The sequence below is a fragment of the Herpailurus yagouaroundi genome, unplaced genomic scaffold (genome assembly GCF_014898765.1).
Source record: "Herpailurus yagouaroundi ecotype Mexico unplaced genomic scaffold, PumYag 184, whole genome shotgun sequence".
NCBI classification, from domain to species: domain Eukaryota; kingdom Metazoa; phylum Chordata; class Mammalia; order Carnivora; family Felidae; genus Herpailurus; species Herpailurus yagouaroundi.
The window spans coordinates 18,000,735-18,021,809 of record NW_024412415.1 but is presented as its reverse complement, the minus strand read 5'-3'; the positions used below and the strand labels follow the sequence as shown (position 1 = coordinate 18,021,809).

The following is a 21,075-nucleotide window of genomic DNA, read 5'->3' as shown; positions in this document are numbered from 1 at the left end:
TGTTTCGTATCACTTCCTCTTCCTCCCAAACTGGATCACTAAGTCTGTACCTCAAACTCTCTGTTCCTTTTACTGTATTCACACTTTTGAAGAGCTCCTTTATTATTCTTTATTCCACTCTCACCTCAAACTCAAAATGCCCAACAGCAACATGAGGATTTCTCCATCAATAATGATAAATCAGGTCTGCCCTCTCAAAGCTCCCATTGTGTCCCTGTTTTTGGAATGAGTGAATGAACTGCCATCTCAACGTAAGGACTTCCAAACTCCACCTCCCACTCCTCAGTTTTTTTCTTGAGTCCTGGTCCCTTTTTGTCTCCAAGACTACCTCCTTTGCCTTTCTATTACCTCCTCCAACTCAATGTGTCTAAGTGGAATACATCAGCTTCCCTTCCTGTTAGTTATCCATTGTCATATAACAAACTATCCCCAAATTTAGCAACTTAAAACAACAAACACTTAGCAACACACCATTTCAAGAGTCAGGAATGATGGAGCAGTTTAGCTATGTGGTTCTGGCCCTGAGCTGCCTTCAAGTCATCAGCAGGGACACGGTCATCTGAAAGCTTAACAGGTTGCAGTATCATTCTTATCATAAACAGCATTGCTTACTAAAACAGTTGGCGTTCTACCCTTATTAGTTTCCAAGGGAACAGACCTAATTTATTAAATTAACAGGAGAAAGTTTCATGCAGTAGTAAGAAAGTTTTGTTAACAGTACTTGCATCACCTTCTTTTTCACCCACCAGACCCTACTCACCTTTCTTGGCCCAACAGGTGTGCTACCTCCTTCATTTTTTAACAGTTCCAACCCACTTCTGTGTACATTCTCATGGCCCCTGTGTGAATTTCCTGTAGCTGCTGTAACAAATCAGCAAAAGTTAGTGACTTAGTAGAACACAAATTTATTATCTTACGGTCCTGGAGGTCAGAAGTCCAAAATGTTTTTCACAGAGTTAAAATCAACATGTTAGCAGAGCTGAGTTCTTTCTGGAGGCTTTAGTGGAGAATCCTGTCCCTTGCCTCTCCAGCTTCTAGGGGCCACCCACATTTCTTGGCTTATGGGTCCCTTCCTCCATCTTCAAATTCAGCAGCATAGCATCTTCAAAATCTTTCTCTTGCTGATTCATAGGGGCACATGTATCCCAGTGTTTATAGCAGTGCTTTCAACAATAGCCAAATTATGAAAAGAGCCTAAATATCCGTCAACTGATGAATGGATAAAGAAGATGTGGTTTATATATACAATGGAATGCTATTTGGCAATGAGAAAGAATGAAATCATGCCATTTGCAGCAACATGGATGGAAATGGAAGGAATGATGCTAAGTGAAATAAGTCAGTCAGAGAAAGACAGATATCATATGTTTTCACTCATATGTGGAACTTGAGAAACTTAACAGAAGACCATGGGGAAAGAGAAGGAAAAATAAGTTACAAACAGGGAGGCAAACCATAAGAGACTCTTAAATACAGAGAACAAACTGAGGGTTGATGGGGGGTGGAGGGGAGGGAAAAAGGGGTGATGGGCATTGAGGAGGGTACTTGTTGGGATGAGACTGGGTGTTATATGTAAGTGATGAACCACGGGAATCTACCCCCAAAACCAAGAGTGCACTGTACATACTCTATGTTAGCCAGTTTGACAATAAATTACATTAAAAAAAATCTTTCTGACCTCTGCTTCTGCATTACATCTCCTCTCAGAATGGACATGAGTCTTTGGTGACCAGAAGGCAGACTCTGGCTCACCCAAAGATGTCCACATCACAGTCCTCAGAACCTGTGGGTGTGTTATTTACACAACAAAAGGGATTTTTGCCAATGTGATTAAATTGAGGATCTTGAGATGGGGAGATTACCTTGGATTAATCTAGGTGGACCCAGTATAATCACAAGAGACCTCATAAGAGAGGGGCAGGAATGCCAGAGTGAAACAAGGTGATGTGACAACAGAAGCAAAGAGACAGACAGACAGACATGGTGATGGACACAGAGGTCAGAGGAAGCAGAGGCTACAATCCAGGGGATGTGGGCAGCCTCTAGAAGCTGTAAAAGGCAAGAAGCGGATTCTCCACTAGAGCTTCCAGAACTTAGCTCTGCTGATACTTTAATTGTAGTCCAACATGTAAGATCCATTTCAGTCTTCTGACCTCCAGCACTGTAAGATAGGAAAATTTGTAGTATGTCAAACCACTAAGTTTGTGGTAACTTGTTACAGCACATAGGAAGCTAATACAGCCCCCTTAGGATCATGCAGTTTGGTACTTTGCTCACCTACTGTTTCATGAATCTTGTTTCCTTGACTGTGACATCAGCATCTTGAAGACAGAAGCAACATCTTGGCTTGCTTTCTTATCCGCACTGTGCTGGATTCATACCGGGCACTCATGAGGAGCCCTTTAAGGATCATTCTGCCTTTTCAGCGACAGCTATACTCATTGATATAGTTGCAGATAAGAATCACTACCAGAGGAATTCTTTGGGATTAATCAAGTTTCCATTTATCTGAAAGCCGCAGGCATTTGTGTGCAAGCCAGCCAGAATGGGGTGGAAAGAGAGCAGTCTCATTATAAAGCCTGTGGGAGCTTGTTTCTGTGAATTTAGCTGATTGTTTGCCTCTGCCTATAGGCAATGATGTGCACTTGTCCTCAAGACCCAAGGAGTATCTTGGAATGCTGGAATACAAGACAGAAGATGAGGACAAGCTCATTCAAAACCTCATTCTCGGTAGTGAGACCTGGAAGTCTGAATGTTTGCTCTGTCAGTCATTGCTACCATCATGGGTGGGAATAGTCATTTCTCTTCCTCCACTGCTGCTTCTCCTAGCCCAGAGTCTCCTAACCTCGGCACTGGTGACCAGATAATTGGTTGTTGTGTGGGGGCTGTGTATTGTAGGATATTAAGTAGCATCCTTGACTTCTACTCTCTAGAAACCAGTAACAACCCCTAGTCATGACAATAAGAAACATCTCCAGACATTGCCAAATGTCCCTTGGGAGCCAGAATTGCCCTCAGTTAAGAAGTATTGCCCTCACCCCTTCCAAAGTCTAATCATAGGATCCAGATAGAAGACACATCCTCTCATCTTTGTGTCTCAGCACAGGAGCAATGGCAGAAGTAACTGTGGTTCCATGTCCCATTCGACTTCTGCTGAGAATTTTATTTGCAGGCAATGTGATGGGAGCTTCCCAAACACATTTCAGTTACAGGAATGTTCCAATGTGCATGCTCAAGTGTTGGTGGTCTTAGAACCAATCTTACTAAACTGTCCTCACCTGAAAATCACATGGTTTTCCAGTGGGAAAGAGAAAAGCTGCCTTTTATAAGCTGGTCTCAAGATAAAGCAGAAAGCTGATGTGTAGCCTAACTTCCTCTTCTTCTAGGTGACTCCCCCACCAGAGCACATGAGCCACCTGTACCCTTTCCTTTCTAGCCTCACTTGTGCACAGCCGTGGGGCCTCTTCATTCCTCTGTCTTAATGCAGCCATGGGGAGGTCTTTGTTTGCTTACCTGAGTTTATTCTATAAAGTTTCTCTCTTCCCTTTATCCCCAATGTCTCCTCCTGCCATTCTCTTCTTCTCAAGGTCAGCGAGGCCCGCCTCTGCAGGACTATAGTGTGTCTGTTTTCCTGATTCAGGGAAGATGTTTGTGATCACTGAGATCGTATCCCATCCTCATCACACAGGCTGGAGTCGGGTGCATGGGCATGGGGTTTTTCCCTTACATTGGAGGGCTGAAATCCAGGGTCTCCATGCCAGGAAGAAGTACAAATTCTATCTAAAATTCAGCCTTTTTAAAAAAAAAAAAAAAAGAGAGAAAGTCCTTTGCAAATGGGAAGTAAGAGGAACAGGCGGTACCTGTATATTTTTGCCAGGAAAAGAACCAGACTGAATTCCTCAAAGAGAAAAGATGGGCCTGTGCTTTCAGGCATTGTATCAAGTACAGAAAAGCAAATAACCCTTGTCCCATAGTCAGAGGCTCCTTATGGGGAGAGCTGGCTATCGATCAGCTGTAGTCCTCATTGACTCTTTCTGTTCCAGACTTGAAGCCTCGTGGTGTGGTGGTGAACATGATCCCAGGGCTGCCCGCTCACATCCTGTTCATGTGTGTGCGCTACGCAGACTCTCTAAACGACGCCAACATGCTCAAGTCCCTCATGAACAGCATCATTAGTGGCATCAAGCAGGTGGTTAAGGTAGGAACTGCCTTTGACAATGGCCTTTGGTATTTTAGTTACTTTAAGAACACCTTAAGGGTTCATCCCTGGCCCATTCTTCACCTCTAGTCTTCGGTGAATCACGCGATTCCTTAAATTAGTCAGAGGCCCACTCTGTGAAAGAAGTCAAGCTGTTTGGAAAAGACAAGTTAGGTTAGGGATCCCCAAGGATAAAGATGTGCCAACAGACCTCAAAACCTTACCTTCAAGACTACAGCCGGGTAGCCAACACCCCCAGCACTTCTACCCCTTCAGGGTATGAGATGTCCGGCCATGAGGATTCATTATTCATCAGGAGTTAGAATAGAAAATTAACATTTGTCTGGTGCTTTGCGTGCTTTCTAGTCACAATATTCACAAGAGCCACCAGGGTGTTCTGGGAAGAGACCCCCATAAGTTGATGTTTTCCCTGTCCATAATTTCATAAATTGGGTTTCCTTAGGACAGACGTGCATTGTGTCCCAGGCCATGGGTACACGGTACTTGCCTCCTCTTGCCACTCTGGAATCTTTAAATATTTAGAAACTAGAAGATGCATGGCATGAGGAATAGAAATCCTTCCTCACCAGCATTTTCCCAGTCAGCTTCCCCAGTGGCTCCCTGCCTCTGCCTCTGCTGGTGTCCAGGACTGCCCCTCCCCAGCTCCAGCACACAGCGCATTAAAGCAGCCCTCACTTGGCCCTGCGCCCCCGCATCTCTGTGCCTCTCCATTCACCAAGGTGCTTACATTAGCAGGTTAGTTCCTGCAATCTGGCTTCATCTCTGTCACTGCACAAAAAGATCACCAGTAATTCCTCTTGCTAAATCCAGTGGTTTCTCCTTAATTTTTATCCTCCTCTAAGGGACTAAAGCTTTCAGACCACCTCTTTGAAACCATCCTACTTTGTCCTTCAAATCCCAGGACTGTCCCAGTTTTCCTCTTACCTCTCTGACCACCACACCTCTACCTTCTTTCTTCCTCTTCTTGCTGCCCCACAAGTGGGGCTGTTCTTCCCAAGACAGTCCTCGCTTCTGAGCTCTGGTCCCTCCACCCCTTTCCTTCAAGGCAGCATTCTCTCCCCTTCTCAGGAGGCTTTCTCAGCTGCCCTCTTTCATCAGCGTCTTTCCATCCTCTGAGCTTTTGTGGCATCATCTATGTCCACCCTGCAGGTGCTCAGCCCCCTATTTAATTGTGTCCTGCATACGTTATGTTATATGCAACATTCTTCCCAGTCAGAATGAGAACTCCAGAAAGCAAGACCCCAGTCTTACCTTTATCAGGCACTCCTGCAGTGCCTGTATCAAGTTTCATACTAAGTGACCTATACAGAAATACTTTGCAAACCATAACCTGCTAAATAAACATAAAAGCCTATCATTACAGTATATAAATTTAATAAAATCTTGGGTGAATAAAAGAAGAATTCATTTTGATCAAAAGCCAACAAGCTAAGTAAACAGGTGAGATACATCTGTGCTTGGCTCAAAGGTACCAGTAGTGACCAAATCCAACTTTGTCTTTCTTTCTTTCTTTTTTTTTTTTTAGGAACATTTAGAAGACTTTGAGATGCTATCTTTTTGGCTTTCCAATACATGTCATTTCCTCAACTGCCTAAAGCAGTACAGTGGTGAAGAGGTAGGGGCACTCGCCTGCTCTGTGTTCCGTGCTGACTGCTGGTCTAGAACTTCCTTATGAGGCAGAGCCCACCACAGGGATCGGGCATGTCCCCACTTCCTGGGGCATCCTCTGCTCCAAATGGCTTCCTACCTTCCTCCTCAGCCAGGAGGCCAGCTTCACATTACTGGTTGGACAGGATTCACAGCCAGAGACTTCTAGAAAAAGGCCTGGACCTTGGGCATGATAATAAGCCTCCATTTTCCTTGAGTTTTAAATCAATGAGGTAGATTAGATGATTTTTAAGTTTGATTCTGGTTGTGAAATTCTGAAGATTTTAGTATTCTAACTCTAAAATACAACCTTTAGATCAACATGGCTGTTTCTTCAGAGAGGATCTGCAGGATTCTCATCTTCCTCCATAATCTGTACATCTTTTGCCATTCCAACTCTGCCCCCAAGGGGCTAACATCATAAAGGAATTCTCCACCTTCAAATACTCAAAGAGCAAAATTTCATTGACCTGAAATAACAAAGTGGCTTTTAGGGTTTTACTGCTCTCCCAATGTTTCTACCATTTGTCCCTGCACACACCCGTGCAGTGTATGAAGTTTCCAGTGTCATACCTTCCCCAACACTTGATATTGACAGACATTTTAATTATTTACCAACCTCATAGGTATAAGATGATACCTTGTCAACTTAAATTGCACTTACTTGATCACTAATGAGGTCAAGAATCATTTCATGTGCTCACTGGTCATTTAGGTTTCTTTTCAAATTACCTATGACATCAGTTCTCCATTTTGTTTAGAGGTGATTTTTTTTTTTTTTTTTTTACTGATTTGTAGATCTTTATCATGGATAAACCATGGCTTGTCTTATATGTTTCTTTATGGAGTCTATCATACATAATTTCTGAATTTTGGTGTATCAATCCTATCCTTTTATGGTGTGTTTTAGTGTCTCGGTCAAGAAATTCTTCCCTGCCCTGAGATTGTGAATTTATTCTCCTCCTTTCTTCTGTATTTCTGTAATTCAAATTGGAGCTCACAATTATGCTTTTACCTATCCAGAATTGGTGTGATTATTTATCCCATGATGTTGAGATAATGACCTCATATCTTTTTCCATGTGGATAGCAAATTGAAGGAAGAATAAATGATAGCAATGAAGGAAGAGTAAAATACAAAAGTAATTCTACTAGTATTACAGAACAAAAGGAGAAACAAGTAGAGAAAACTCAACCTCTGACTAAAAGGAATACCAAAAGGAGCAGGGGGAACAGACCAGCCCATCTAAGACAAACAAGCATGTGTGAGACATTAATGGAAGAGGATATTATGCAACACCGTTTACTTTTTTACCTTTTCTTTGCCCCCATCAGCCACATATGCAATGTTCTTTGCTCTATCTGTTCTACGTTTTTTTTTTCAGTTGCTATATATTCATTTCTATTTCTATGGTTCTTTTTCACCTGTGCCTGTTACCGTTATATCCTCTTCTTGTCTTAATGCTTTCTTTTTCCTTTATTTCTTTGAACATATTGAACATACTGTATTAGGCTGGTGGGCTGTTATGACAAAATACCACAGACTAGAAGGCTTTTAAACCACAGAAATTTATTTTCTCACAGTTCTAGAAACCTGAAGTCTGAGACCAGGGTGCCAGCATGGCTGGTACCTGGTGAGTGCTCACTTTCTGGCTTGTGGATGGCTGTATTCTCGTTATACCCTCACACAGACTTCCCTTGGTGTGTGGGCGCAGAGAGAGAAAGATTGAACTTTCTAGTGTCTTTTATTAAAGGCACACTAATCTCATCAGACGAGGGCCTCATACTTACGACCTCATTTGATCTGAATTACTTTTTTACAGGCCCCATCTCCAAATACAAGCATACTAGAAGTGAAGGCTCCAACATAGGAATCTGGGAACATCACAAATATTTAGTCCATTGCACACATCTTTTTTTTTAAATTTTTTTTTCAACGTTTTTTATTTATTTATGGGACAGACAGAGACAGAGCATGAACAGGGGAGGGTCAGAGAGAGGGAGACACAGAATCGGAAACAGGCTCCAGGCTCCGAGCCATCAGCCCAGAGCCTGACGCGGGGCTCGAACTCACGGACCGGACCGCGAGATCGTGACCTGGCTGAAGTCGGATGCTTAACCGACTGCGCCACCCAGGCGCCCCCATTGCACACATCTTAAAATATTTCACATTGATCTATGCTCTATAATCATTAAGTCATGAATCTCATGTATTGTATTACTGACCCCTTAAACCTCTTTGTTTCCTTGGGTGCTTTGCAGTTTTGTTTTGTTTTTTTTATGAGCTTCCATGGAGGTTATTTTCCACTGCGTTCTGTTGGTGCTGGAGGCACATATTTGTAGGGTGAGTACAGTGACAGTTATAGAAAATAAGGGCTACCACACACGTGTAGAGCTCATTTGATACAAATAAGACATTAAGTTTTGAAGTATAGGAGCTGATTATAATGCCATTAGAGAGTATTTTAATTTCGTACATGCCTATAGCATTCTAATATTTATATGTATTTATATGCTCAAATTACTTTCAGGAATTCATGAAGCTTAATAGTCCACATCAGAATAAGAACTGCTTGAACAATTTTGACCTTTCAGAATACAGACAGATTCTTAGCGATGTGGCAATACGAATATATCATCGGTTCATTGTTGTAATGGAAAATAACATTCAACCAATAATAGGTAAGAAAAGAATTGATGACCAAAAAATATTTATGGTAACACTGAAACCTTAAAAAAACAAATCCTGTAGGGCGTGCCTAGATGTCTCAATTGGTTAAGCATCCCACTCTTGATCTTGGCTCAGGTCATGATGTCATGGTTGGTGAGATCTAGTGATTTCAAAGAACATAATTTTAAAACCAGAAAAATGTAACCATGTAAATGTCTCATTTTTAATTCTTTTCTATTGCTTGAAATGATTACTTCTCTAAAAAGTACATGGTTTGTAATTTCCTGCCTGGAAGGGTGATTCACCCCAAAGGGAAAGACCAGGGAGACCTGCTACTCCATGTGTAGCTACTCCTGGGTCATTACCACTTTTGAAATCTTAAAGTCCCACTCAGATTCTTATATACTTTCTTCAACTTTCTGAAATGTAATTACTTCAGGCTTGAAATGGTACAGACCATGAGTTGTGTCGACCCGCTCCCTTTCCTGTGAAGCTGAAAGAAGAGGGAGTCCAAGCCTGCAAGAGGAGCTGCCGCCCTGTTGTACACAGCCATGTGCTCCGCCCACCTCCTACACCCCGTGCTCCCCACTCCTTGATTCTCTTGCTTTCCCCATCACAGCTGCATCCACGGCTAACTCTTGCAGAAAATGTCCCGGGTCCTGGAACAGACCCGAGAGAGCAGTGGGAAATGTTCTCTGGTTGTCCCCACCGCATGTGCAAGAAATGCCTGTGTTTTCCTCTGCAGTGCCGGGCATGCTGGAGTATGAGAGCCTGCAAGGCATCTCCGGCCTGAAGCCCACGGGCTTCCGGAAGCGGTCATCTAGCATAGATGACACGGACGCCTACACCATGACCTCTGTCCTGCAGCAGCTGAGCTACTTCTACAGCACCATGTGCCAGAACGGCCTGGACCCTGAGCTGGTGAGGCAGGCTGTGAAGCAGGTCTTCTTCTTGATCGGGGCGGTCACCCTGAACAGCCTCTTCCTGCGCAAGGACATGTGCTCCTGCAGAAAAGGGATGCAGATCAGGTAAAACCCATGATTCATCAGTTACACCGAGAGGCAGCTGGAAAGGATGCTTTTAATGTCTAGAGCCACACATTGCTGCCCCCTTCCCATGAGCTGCACTACCTGGTGGGGCGGGGGGAGGAGGGGGTTGTGCAAGAGGACTGTTGGAACTTTGGGGATGTCTGCGGTCAGGTGGTGGCCCCTCCACCCACCACTCTGCACCAGGCTAGCTTGACACTCAGGCCCAGGGCCTTGAGTGGTTAAAGACTAGCAACCAGTCGGGGCGCCTGAGTGGCTCAGTTGGTTGAGCATCTGACTTCAGCTCAGGTCATGATCTCACGGTTTGTGGGTTCGAGCCCCACATCGGGCTCTGTGCTGACAGCTCAGAGCCTGGAGTCTGCTTTGGATTCTGTGTCTGCCTCTCTCTATGCCCCTTCCTGCACTCTGTCTGTGTGTCTCTCTCTCTCAAAAATAAACATTACAAATATTAAAAAAAAAAAAAAAAAAAGACTAGCAACTAGTAATTGTAGATTTTAAATCCTGGCCCTGGGTGCTTATCATACACTCAGCCAGTGTTTACTGACCATCACCTCTGTGAATAGCACTGCCTGGTGGAGGACACAGGAAACAAAGGAAAGAGCAGTTTGATCCCTGCCCTCTAGAAACTCAAAATAGCCAGATAACAGTTCAAGGCAAGTCTGATTAAGTCACAAATGAGTGCTGCAGAGAAGAGAGATTACTGAGGACAGAAAAGTTAAGCCTGAGAGCTGTGCATTGAGTGATTTAAAGAGGGAGAAGAACATTCCAGGCAGGAGAAATGAGGCAGGCAAAGGCATAGTGCTGGAACTGAGGAGGACCGGTCCCCAGGCTTTGGTAGGTATCGCTGTCTAGATTAGCAGAGGTTTGTTTTGGGAGCAGCCGGACCAGCAGGCTGAGGACATGGTAATCACTTTTGAGGTGTGTCCACCTTTACTGATCTCTTAGTTGAGGAAACACAAACCCTGAGCTACTGTTTGAATTAATGCTGTCACATGATTAGAAAACACATAAAATAGTGTAGATATTTAGGATTTTTTATAATGTGTACAGGGATTTGATACCTGTGTGTGACATGAAAGCCTGAGATCGTGTTGATAGTATCTTAAGCCAAGAAGTAAACGAGACATCCATTAAACCTTTTCAGCATTAATGAAACTTGGAATTGGACATCCCCTCAAACCAAGCTGGCAAATTCCCATGATACCAGGTTGAGATTTTCAGATAAGAATGAGTATTCCTGGGATACCTGGGTGGCTCAGTCGGTTGAACATCTGACTCTTGATTTCAGTTGAGGTCATAATCTCATGGTTGTAAGATTGAGCCCCATGTCAGGTTCAACACTGATGGCACAGAACCTACCTGGGATTCTCTCTCCCTCTCTCTCTGCCCCTCCTTCCCCCTCTCCCTCAAAGTAAATAAATAAACATTAAAAAAAGAAGAAGGAATATTCCCAAAGACTAGCCTTTGTGGATCTTTTTCTTTTCATTGAGAAGGGAAAGGGTTCTGTTTATTTCACGAGCTCCAAGAAGAAGCCCTGTAGTTCTCTGAGGTAGGATTCAACCCTATTTAAAGTATGAATACTTTATGAACACATAAACCTGAATGTTTCATTAGAGTCTTGACTAAGCAGTTGTCATTCCTTCTGTGGGTTCTCCATGAGTGAAGATGGTCATAAGCAAGACACATGACTCTAGGTCCAGTAACAACTGTTCAGAGGAGAGGCAACTTCTGTCCCCATGGGTGCTCAGTGCTTTTTCCTTTCACCAATCAAAAGTGGACATCCAGGAAGTAATTCCTTTAGAGCAGGTTGCTCTGAATAGCACATGCATTTGACAGGGATTCATTCATTCAAGTATTTATTAAGCCACTGCCATAGCAAGGCCCATAAGGATGTGAGGTGGCTTTACAATGAAAACACAAGCAACAAAATAATAATACATGAATTCAGGTAAAAAATCAAGACCCAAAGGAAAAAAAATAGTAAACGGTGGACAGAGTAGCTAGAACACTGTTTCTAGCCCATGGGGGCTTTCTGGCTGGCAGGACAAAAAGCAAATGTTGTCATCGGCTCTTTGGTCTCGTTGAGCATGGTGAGGCTGATGTGCTCAGGGAAGATTTAAAGATTTTCCTAGTACCTATTTTTTTGTTCCTAGTCATGAAATATAAAAATACTATTTCATGTGGAACTTTATCTCACAATCTCCACAATAGCATTTTTACAGCAAATTTCATCGTGGCTGCTTTGCCCAGTGATCTTTGATAAAAGCCAACATACAGCATGTGCAGACAGTTCTGTTAGGAACCAGAATAACGTGGCCCAAGCACATACATTTCTTGCTGTACTGAGGGAATTTGCAAAGAACGTGAAAAGCATTGATTGGGGCCTGAAAGGACAGGCAGAATTTCAGCAGACCAAGACTTAGAAGAATGAACACAGGCCTCAGTAAAGGATAACTGATGGTAGGTATTAATAGCTCCCTTTGAATGGAGTGCCAGATTGGTTACAGAGATAAGTAGAATGCCATTTTCCAGGGTGAGCAGTGCATGCTTTAGTCCCTCAGCAATGGCAGCCACCATAAGTTGTTTTTTGTGTGTGTTTTTTTTTTTTCCAGAAGGCTTTAAACTATGAATTCATGGGGCGCCTCGGTGGCTCAGTCGGTTAAGCGTCCGGCTTTGGCTCAGATCATGATCTCATGGCTCATGGATTCGAGCCCCATGTCAGGCTTTGTGCTGACAGCTCAGAGCCTGGAGCCTGCTTCAGATTCTGTGCCTCCCTCTCTCTCTGCGCCCCCCCTCCCCCCGCTCATGCTCTGTCTCTCTCTCCTTCAAACATAAATAAAAACAATAAAAACTTTTTTTAGATAAACTATGAATTCAATTCCGTTAATAGTTATTGGAATATTCAGATTATATATTTCATCTTTGGTGAGTTTTTTAAAGGAATTGGTCCACTCAAAGTTGTTGAGTTTATGTGCATAGACTATTGACAATATTTTCTTATTATTTTAGTTTCTGTAGAATTTGTAGTGGTATCTGGCCCCTTTGATTCCTATATTGGTGATCTGTGTCTTATCTTTTTCTCGTGATCCGTCTTGCTAGAGGTTTATCAATTTTACTGATCTTTTCAAGTAACCAGTTTTTACTTCCATTGATTTTTCTCTATTTTAAAAAATTTAATTGATTTCTATTACTGTCTTTATTATTTCATTCTTACTTTGGATTTATTTTGCTCTTTTTTTTTCTAGTTTCTCAGGGGAGAAGCACTGGTTATTGACTTTGAGACCTCTCTTTTCTAACATAAGCATTTAATGCTATGAATTTCTCTCCAAGTGCCAACTTTATCCCACAAATTTGGAAATGTTGTATTTCCACCTTTGCTGAGTTGAAAAATAGTTTCTGATTTCCCTGGAGTCTTACTCTTTGCCCTGTGGATTATTTAGAAGTATGTTGCTTCTTTTTCAACTATTCAGAGACTTTCTTGCTACTTGTCTATTACTAATATTTAGTTTGATTCCATATGATCAAAGAACATATTCTGTCAGGCACACCCTTGGAAACAGAAAAGAGAATGGTGGCTGTCAGAGGCTGAGGAGAGCGGGAAAAGGGGAGGTGTTGTTCAGTGGATAAAGAGTTTCAGGTCTGAAAGATGAAAGAGTTCTAGGGATCTGTTGTTGCACACCGTTAACACTACTATACTCTACACTTTAAAATGGTTAAGATGCCGGGCGCATGGGTGGCTGGCTCAGTTGGTTAGGCATCCGACTTCGGCTCAGGTCATGATCTCACAGTCCCTGAGTTTGAGCCCTGCTTTCAGCACAGGCTCTGTGCTGACAGCCCGAAGCCTGGAGCCTGCTTCAGATTCTATGTCTCCCTCTCTCTGACCCTCTCCCATTCATGCTCTGTACCTGTCTTAAAAATAAATAAACATTAACAAAATTTTTTTGGTTTTTAAAAATGGTTAAGATGGTGGGGTGCCTGGGTGGCTCAGTTGGTTAAGCATCTGCCTCTTGGTTTCAGCTCAGATCATGATCTCATGGTTCATGAGATCCCACATTGGGCTCTGTGCTGACACCGTGGCGCTTGCCTGGGATTCTGTCTCCTTCTCTCTCACTGCCTCTCCTCTGCTTGTTATCGCTCTCTCTCTCTCTCTCTCAAAAATAAATAAACATTAAAAAAATTTTAAAGTTAAGGTGGTAAATTATATGTCTTTTATCATAATAGAAAAATAATCTCAAGATGCACACAGGTTGAAATATATCATAGATTAAGACACCAGAGTCACTAACCATCCCACTTTGAGAATTGCCCAGGTTTATTTTTTAAATAAAAACTTTTAAATATTTTTACATTAAAAAAACTTTGTATGATTTCAATTCTTTTTAAATTTGTGACGATTGGCTTTTATGCCTAGAAAATAATCTGTTTTTGTGAATGTTCCACATACAGTTGAAAAGAATGTATATTCTACTGTGTTTGGGTGGAACGTCCTACAAATGTCAATTAGACCCAGTTTGTTGATGGTGTTTTTCAGTTCTATATCCTTGCCGATTTTCTGTGTATTATTTCTGTTGATTACTGAGAGGAGTGTTGAAGTCCATCTGTAATTATGAATCTGTATGTTCCTTCAGTTTGTCAGTTTTTGCTTCATGTATTTAATGTCTTCTTAGTGAGTTGACCATCCTAACATTATGTAGGGTCCTTCTTTAGCCCTCTGATGGTAATCTTCTCTGCTCTGAAATCTACTTTGTCTGAAAGCCTACTTTTTCTTTTGATTAGTGTTCTCATAGTGTATCTTTTTTCATCCTTTTACTTTTAACCTACCTGTGTCATATTTGAAATGACTTACTTTACTTCTTTTTTCATTTGAGACAGAGAGAGAGAGAGTGTGTGTGTGTGTGCGCGCGTGCACGCGTGAAAGTGGGGAATGGGGCAGAGGGAGGGAGAGAGAGAGAGAGAGAGAGAGAGAATCCTAAGCAGGCTCCATGTTCAGCACAGAGCCCGACCCAGGGCCTGATCCCATGACCCTGAGATCATGACCTGAGCTGAAATCAAGAGTCAGACGCTCAACCAACTGAGCCACCCAGGTGCCCCTAAAGTGACTTTCTTATAGGCAGTGTACATTTGGATCTTGTTTGGTTTAGTTTTGGATTTTTTAAGGCAAGTCTGACAATCTGTGCTTCTTAATTGGAGTGTTTAGGCCATTTCAATTTAATGTAATTATTAATATGTTTAGATTTAAGTCTACCATTTTATTATTTTCTATTTGTTCCTTTGGTTTTTATTTCTCTGACTTCCTTTCTCTGCCTTCTCTTGGGTTCTTTGAATATTTTTGATACTCCTTTTATTTTTTTTTAATATTTTTAACATTTATTCATTTATGAGAGGCAGAGAGCACAAGCAGGGTAGGGGCAGAGGGAGAGGGAGACACAGAATTGAAGCAGGCTCCAGGCTCCGAGCTGTTAGCACAGAGCCCAGTGCGGGGCTTGAACTCACAAGCTGTGAGATCATGACCTGAACCGAAGTTGGACGCTTAATTGACTGAGCCACCCAGGCGCCCCTTAATACCCGTTTTAAATTTATCTACTGTGTTTTTTAGTGGTTGTTTTTTGTGTTTTTATGTTTTTTGTGTTTTTTAGTGGTTGTTCTAGGGATTACAGTATGTATACTTAACTTCTTCAGTCTATTGAGAATCATTATCTTAACCATGTCAAGTGGAATGTAGGAAGCTAACCATCACATAGTCCCCTTTCCCCTTTCCACTTTATGTTATAGTTGTTTTATGTATTATATATACATAATCAAAAACTGTTCTGGATAATGTTATAATTTTTATTTTAAACCATCTAAAATATTTTAAGGAACTCAGTAGAAGAATTGCCTATTATATTTACTCACATATTTACCATTTCTGTTACTCCTTCATTCCTAATGTTTCAAGTCTTATTTTTTCCCCCAAATGTCATGTTAATATCATTTCCTTTCTGTCTGAAGAAATTCTGTCAGTAGGTCCTTGTACAGCAGGTTCACTGGCAATACTTAGTTTTCTTTCACGTGAAAATGCCTTCATTTCACCTTCTTTCCTAAAGTATGTGTCTTAGGACTTAAAGACTTAGGATGTGTCTAGGTGTGGATTTCTTGGCGTTCCCAAGAATCTCTTTGAGATTCCCTGGGCTTTTTGAATCTGTAGGCTTGTATATCTCACTAAATCTGAGACATTTTAAGCCATTTCTTCAAATATTTTGTCTGCATCTTAATTTCTCCTTTCCTCTGGAACTTCAATAACACAAATGTTAAACCTTTCATTATTATCCCATGAGTCCATAAGGTTCTGTTTATTTTTTCAGTTTTTTTCCCTTTATATTCTTTAGATTAAATAATCTCTATTGACCCCTTCAAGTTCACAGATTTTTTCCTCTGCCATGTCTATTTTGCTATTGAGCCTATTAAGAGAAATATTTTTGTTACTGGATTTTTCACTTCTAAAATTTTCATTTGGTTTTTCTTTATATCATTCTATTTCTTTTCTGAGACTTTCTATCTTTCCAGTTATTTCAAGATAGTTTATCTTCACTTTTTGGAGCATTTTTGCCATAGCTTCTTTAAAGTCTTTGTGAGATAATTCCAAGTGTGCATCATCTCAGAGTTGACACCTGCTGATTGTCTTATTTGATGCAAATTGAGGTTTTCCTGGTTCTTCATATGTCAAGTAATTTTGAATTGTATTCTGGACACTTTTAATATTACACTATGAGATTTTGAATCTTTCATTGTTATGGAGAATGTTGGTATTTTTATCAGATAATCACACCATTTGAGTTCACTTGCAAGTTCTGACCATCCTTGGTGGCTCGTGTTTCCCACATCAGTTTTCAAAACCTTTGTAATGCTGTTTGGTTCTGTCTCATGTGTGACACACAGTGGTCAGTCTGAAACTTGCATGGTGCTCTGTCTCATAGTTTAGTCTTCAAACTATGTGTGCTGTTGAGGATCAGATCCATGCATGAGCCCAGAGGAGTGTACCAAGGAGTTCATAAACAATTACAAGGGATTGCTTTCCCAAGTTCCTCCTCCTCCAAATCACCCCTGATACTTTCCAGATTGCTGGAAATCCCTCTTTGGTCCTCCAGACAGAAAACTGGGGCTTTACTTACCTCACTGTGTGGTGTACTTCCTGCAAATGTCTTCATCTGAGGCTCAGTGGTGGCAGAATAGAACAATGGGGGTTCACCCCCTTCTCATGAACCACAGTTGCTCCATTTGGAGAAGATGTTTCTCCCTGAGAATTTTAGCTTCTTCCTGGACTCCATTGCCACCATTGCTACCACAATGAAATTGGGGCTTAAACATGAAAGAAGAAGGTAAAAGGAGAGGATTTCCACCCTCTCAGGAGCTTTAACACACCTCTTTTCAGCCCCTCAAGCCAGACCTAGAGGGCTCCTTCTGGAGCTCTTTGTTGTCATCAGTACCCACTGCTGAGCTTCAGGCTTCTTTGAGGTCAAGCTAATGAATAGCAGATGGAATAAACTGGTAAACTGATTATCCATTTGGCAATACCTCAAATACTGGTCTTCTTCCCCAATCCATCTGGTACTATTTACCTTTCAGAGTCATGAAATAGCTGCTTCAAGACATTCCATCAAGCTTTTATAGCTGCATTCATTGGGAGGGGCAAAATGGAGCGTGCTCTTACCAAGAACCAGAACTCCACCACTGATTCCGTCCCCCACTCCCACTTTTTTTTTTTTAATTGAGGTATAATTAACATAGAGTGTTATATTAGTTTCAGGTATACAATATAATGATTCAACAACTCTATATATTACTCAGTACTCATCAGGATAAGTCTACTATTAATTGCTTTTATCTGTTTCGCCCATCCTCCCACCCACCTCCCCTCTGATAACCACCAGTTTGTTCTCTGTATTTAAGAATCTGAGGTTTTTTTTCTTTGCTTCTTTTTTCCTTTGTTTTGTTTCTTAAACTCCACATGTGAGTGAAATCATATGGTATTTGTATTTCTTTGACTTATTTCACTTAGCATTATAAGCTCTAGGTTCATCCATGTTGTTGCAAATGGCAAGATCTCATTATTTTTTATGGCCGAGTAATATTTGATTGTACATATATACCACACCTTCTTTATTCATTCATCTATGGACCAGATATACACCTGGGTTGCTTCCATATCTTGACTATTTTAAATAATGCTATAATAAACATAGGGGTGCATATATCTTTTTGAATTAGTGTTTTTGTTTTCTTTGGGTAAATACCCAGTAGTGGAATTACTGTATCATATTCCACCACTGATTTTTTTAAATTTTTTAATGTTTGTTTATTTTTGAGAGAAAGAGAGAGGGAGAAGAGGAGTGGCAGGGAGAAAGGGAGACACAGAATCCGAAGCAGGTTTCAGGCTCTGAGCTGTCAGCACAGAGCCCAACACAGGGCTTGAACTCACGAACAGTGAGATCATGACCTGAGCCAAAGTCGGACACTTAACCCCCTGAACCACCCAGGTGCCCCTCCACCACTGATTTTTAAGTGAGAGAATTAACATGCTCAACATCCAGATTAAGGAAGTACTGTAGCAGGACCAAATAGAATGGATTAGAAGGGACAAGATGAGAGGCCCAATAGGAATGTATTGTAATAAGAACTCAAACTAGTGGGACAAAATTGACAGTGCAAAAAAGGGGGAAACCAGTGTAAGAGATGGTATCTCATACTCATTACATCCCTATGGAATACTTCAATTCAGCATTGTTGTCCCAGTGTTATAATCAAAGACCCACATAGGGAGTTGCTAATTTAAAAGGTCAGTGGTAGAAATGACCTTAGAGATCACCTAGTTCAAAACTCAATTTTTTAAAGTTTATTTAAGTAATCTCTCCACCAAATGTGGCGCATGAACCCATGGTCTTGAGATCAAGAGTCACATATTCCTCCAACTGAGCCAGCTAGTGTCCCCAGTCGATTTTTTAAAACAGCTTCATTGGCAGATAATTTACACGCTGTGAAGTTTATCTGTTCTGTAAACCATACCCATATAGTTCAATGGTTTTTGGTGTATTTACAGAGTTGTGCAAACATCACCATAATGTGATTTAAAAATATTTCCATCACTCTATAAAGAAACCTTATACCTCTTAGCAGCCACTCTTATCCCCTACCCCATCCCACCTCCCCAGTCCCCTCTCCCTCAGCCTAGGCAGCCACAAATATATTTTCTTTCCCTATAGGTTTGCCTGTTCTGGACACTTTTGTAAATGGAATCATAAAATGTGATATCTTTTCTTTTAGATATTTTTAAGGGCATTTATTTATTTTGAGAGATACAGAGACAGTGCAAGTGAGGGATGAGGAGAGAGAGAGAGAGAGAGAGAGAGAGAGAGAGAGAGAGAATATCAAGCAGGCTTTTTGCTGTCAGCACAGAGCCTGACATGGGGCTCGAACTCACAGACTGTGAAATCATGACCTTAGCCGATACCAAGAGCAGATGCTTAACCAAGTGAGCCACCCATGTGCCCCAAATGTGATGTCTTTTGTAACTGGCTTCTTGCACTTAGCGTAAAGTTTTCACCACTCATCCATGTGACCACATGTATCACTACCTCATTCCTTTTTATTGCTGAATACTATTCCATTGTATGGACGTACAATTTGTGTATCCATCAGTTGGTGGACATTTGGGTTGTTTTCATTTTTTATCTATTATAAATAATGCTGCAGTGAACATTTGTGCACAGTGTTTTATATGGACGTGCTTTAAGTTCTCTTGAGTATTAGAAGTAGAGTTGCTGGGTCATATGGCAGTTCTATGTTTAACATTTTGAGGAACTGCCAAACTATTTTTCTTAGCAGCTATGCCATTTTACATTCCTACCAACAGTATATGAGGGTTCTCAACATTCTCATTTACCCAGAGAGGTTGAGTAACTTTCCAAGTTCACACAGTAGATTGGTGGGACTAAAACCCATGCCTCTTAATTCATAAACTTATGATAATTACTCATAGAAACAAGAATAAAAACCCCAGTGGACTGAATTAAAGTCTTCTACCAACTGGAAATTTTCTGCCAACTTAGGAAAATAAATGAGTTTTTTATACCAATGTAAATCTTCAAATATCACTATGGTTTTTTCCTTTAGTAGATTTTCAAATCCATTATTAAGGGTATTTTAATAGATTACTTTATAAATTATTACAGTTGCTGCTTTTTGCTCAGATTTTCCCCAAAGTTTGTAACTGGTATGGCCCCTCACCCCAGACAATCAAGATCCTTAGAACCATGGGTCATGAGAGCTGATCATCTGGTCCAACCCCCTCATGTTACAAATGAAGAAACTGCTGGACTGTGGTCCTAAGGCTCTCAGTGAACTTGGGGACCCTCTCAGTACACACTGGGGAATTCAGCACCCTACTCTGAAGTGTTCTCAATGGATCACCCACTCTTGTCTGTTTCTCTGGCTTTTACTCCAGATGCAACATCAGCTACTTAGAAGAATGGCTTAAAGATAAGAATTTGCAGAACAGCTTGGCTAAGGAAACTTTGGAGCCTCTCTCTCAGGCAGCCTGGTTGCTTCAGGTCAAGAAGACCACAGACAGCGATGCCAAGGAGATCTATGAATGCTGTACCTCACTGTCTGCTGTGCAGGTGACCACATTTACAGAGTGTGTCCCTGATCTTCACTACCAAATCATGTCATTGATGTCCCCCTTTCTGGCTTAGCCAGCGATAGGGTGTATCTGAGGCTCTGTGTGCTCTTTGAGGAGATGTATCTTCCATGGGCCACCATCTTATCTAAAAAGCATTTATTTAATACTAACTTAGAACTTTAAAACACAAAAGTGCATTCCCTGCCCACAAAACACAGATGTGTATGTATGGAGAGCAGGGGGCAGTAAGGAAGGAGGCTGGAGCACATGGTTCCTAGAGCCAAATTACAATGTTAAAGAACTATGTGTGGTTCCCAACAGTCCCCAAACCATTGAATCATTATTTCATGGACAGACTTGTCCTTTTTCACGGTCTAACACCATCTTATGTGCTGTTCACAGATCATAAAGATCCTTAATTCATACACACCTATAGATGACTTCGAGAAAAGAGTGACTCCATCCTTTGTTCGCAAAGTACAGGTATGATCCTTAAGCACGTGCCTTTTATTTTTTATTTCCTTATTTTTTATATTAACTATAATTGATTGTCAAATTGGTTTCCCTACAACACCCAGTGCTCGTCCCAACAGGTGCCCTCCTCAATGCCCATCACCCACTTTCCCCACCCCCCATCAACCCTCAGTTTGTTCTCAGTATTTAAGAAGTCTCTTATGGTTTGCCTCTTTCCCTCTCTGTAACTTTTTTTCCCCCTTCCCCTCCCCACTGGTCTTCTATTGAGTTTCTCAGGATCCACATAAGAGTGAAAACATATGGTATCTGTCATTCTCTGTCTGACTTATTTCACTTAGCACAATACTCTCCAGTTCCATCCA

General features: G+C 41.4%; 1 protein-coding gene across 3 annotated transcripts in view; it reads left to right on the top strand.

Annotated features, from left to right (window-relative positions):
- Positions 1 to 21,075, top strand: part of MYO5C (myosin VC) — a 106,095-nt gene that overhangs the window by 80,908 nt on the left and 4,112 nt on the right. For all 3 annotated transcript variants that reach the window (XM_040492712.1, XM_040492713.1, XM_040492714.1), the window contains 7 exons: positions 2,632 to 2,730; positions 4,044 to 4,198; positions 5,745 to 5,834; positions 8,397 to 8,547; positions 9,282 to 9,564; positions 20,063 to 20,237; positions 20,642 to 20,722. In XM_040492712.1, coding sequence (XP_040348646.1) covers positions 2,632 to 2,730; positions 4,044 to 4,198; positions 5,745 to 5,834; positions 8,397 to 8,547; positions 9,282 to 9,564; positions 20,063 to 20,237; positions 20,642 to 20,722 — 1,034 coding nt within the window. The remainder of the gene's footprint in view (positions 1 to 2,631; positions 2,731 to 4,043; positions 4,199 to 5,744; positions 5,835 to 8,396; positions 8,548 to 9,281; positions 9,565 to 20,062; positions 20,238 to 20,641; positions 20,723 to 21,075) is intronic.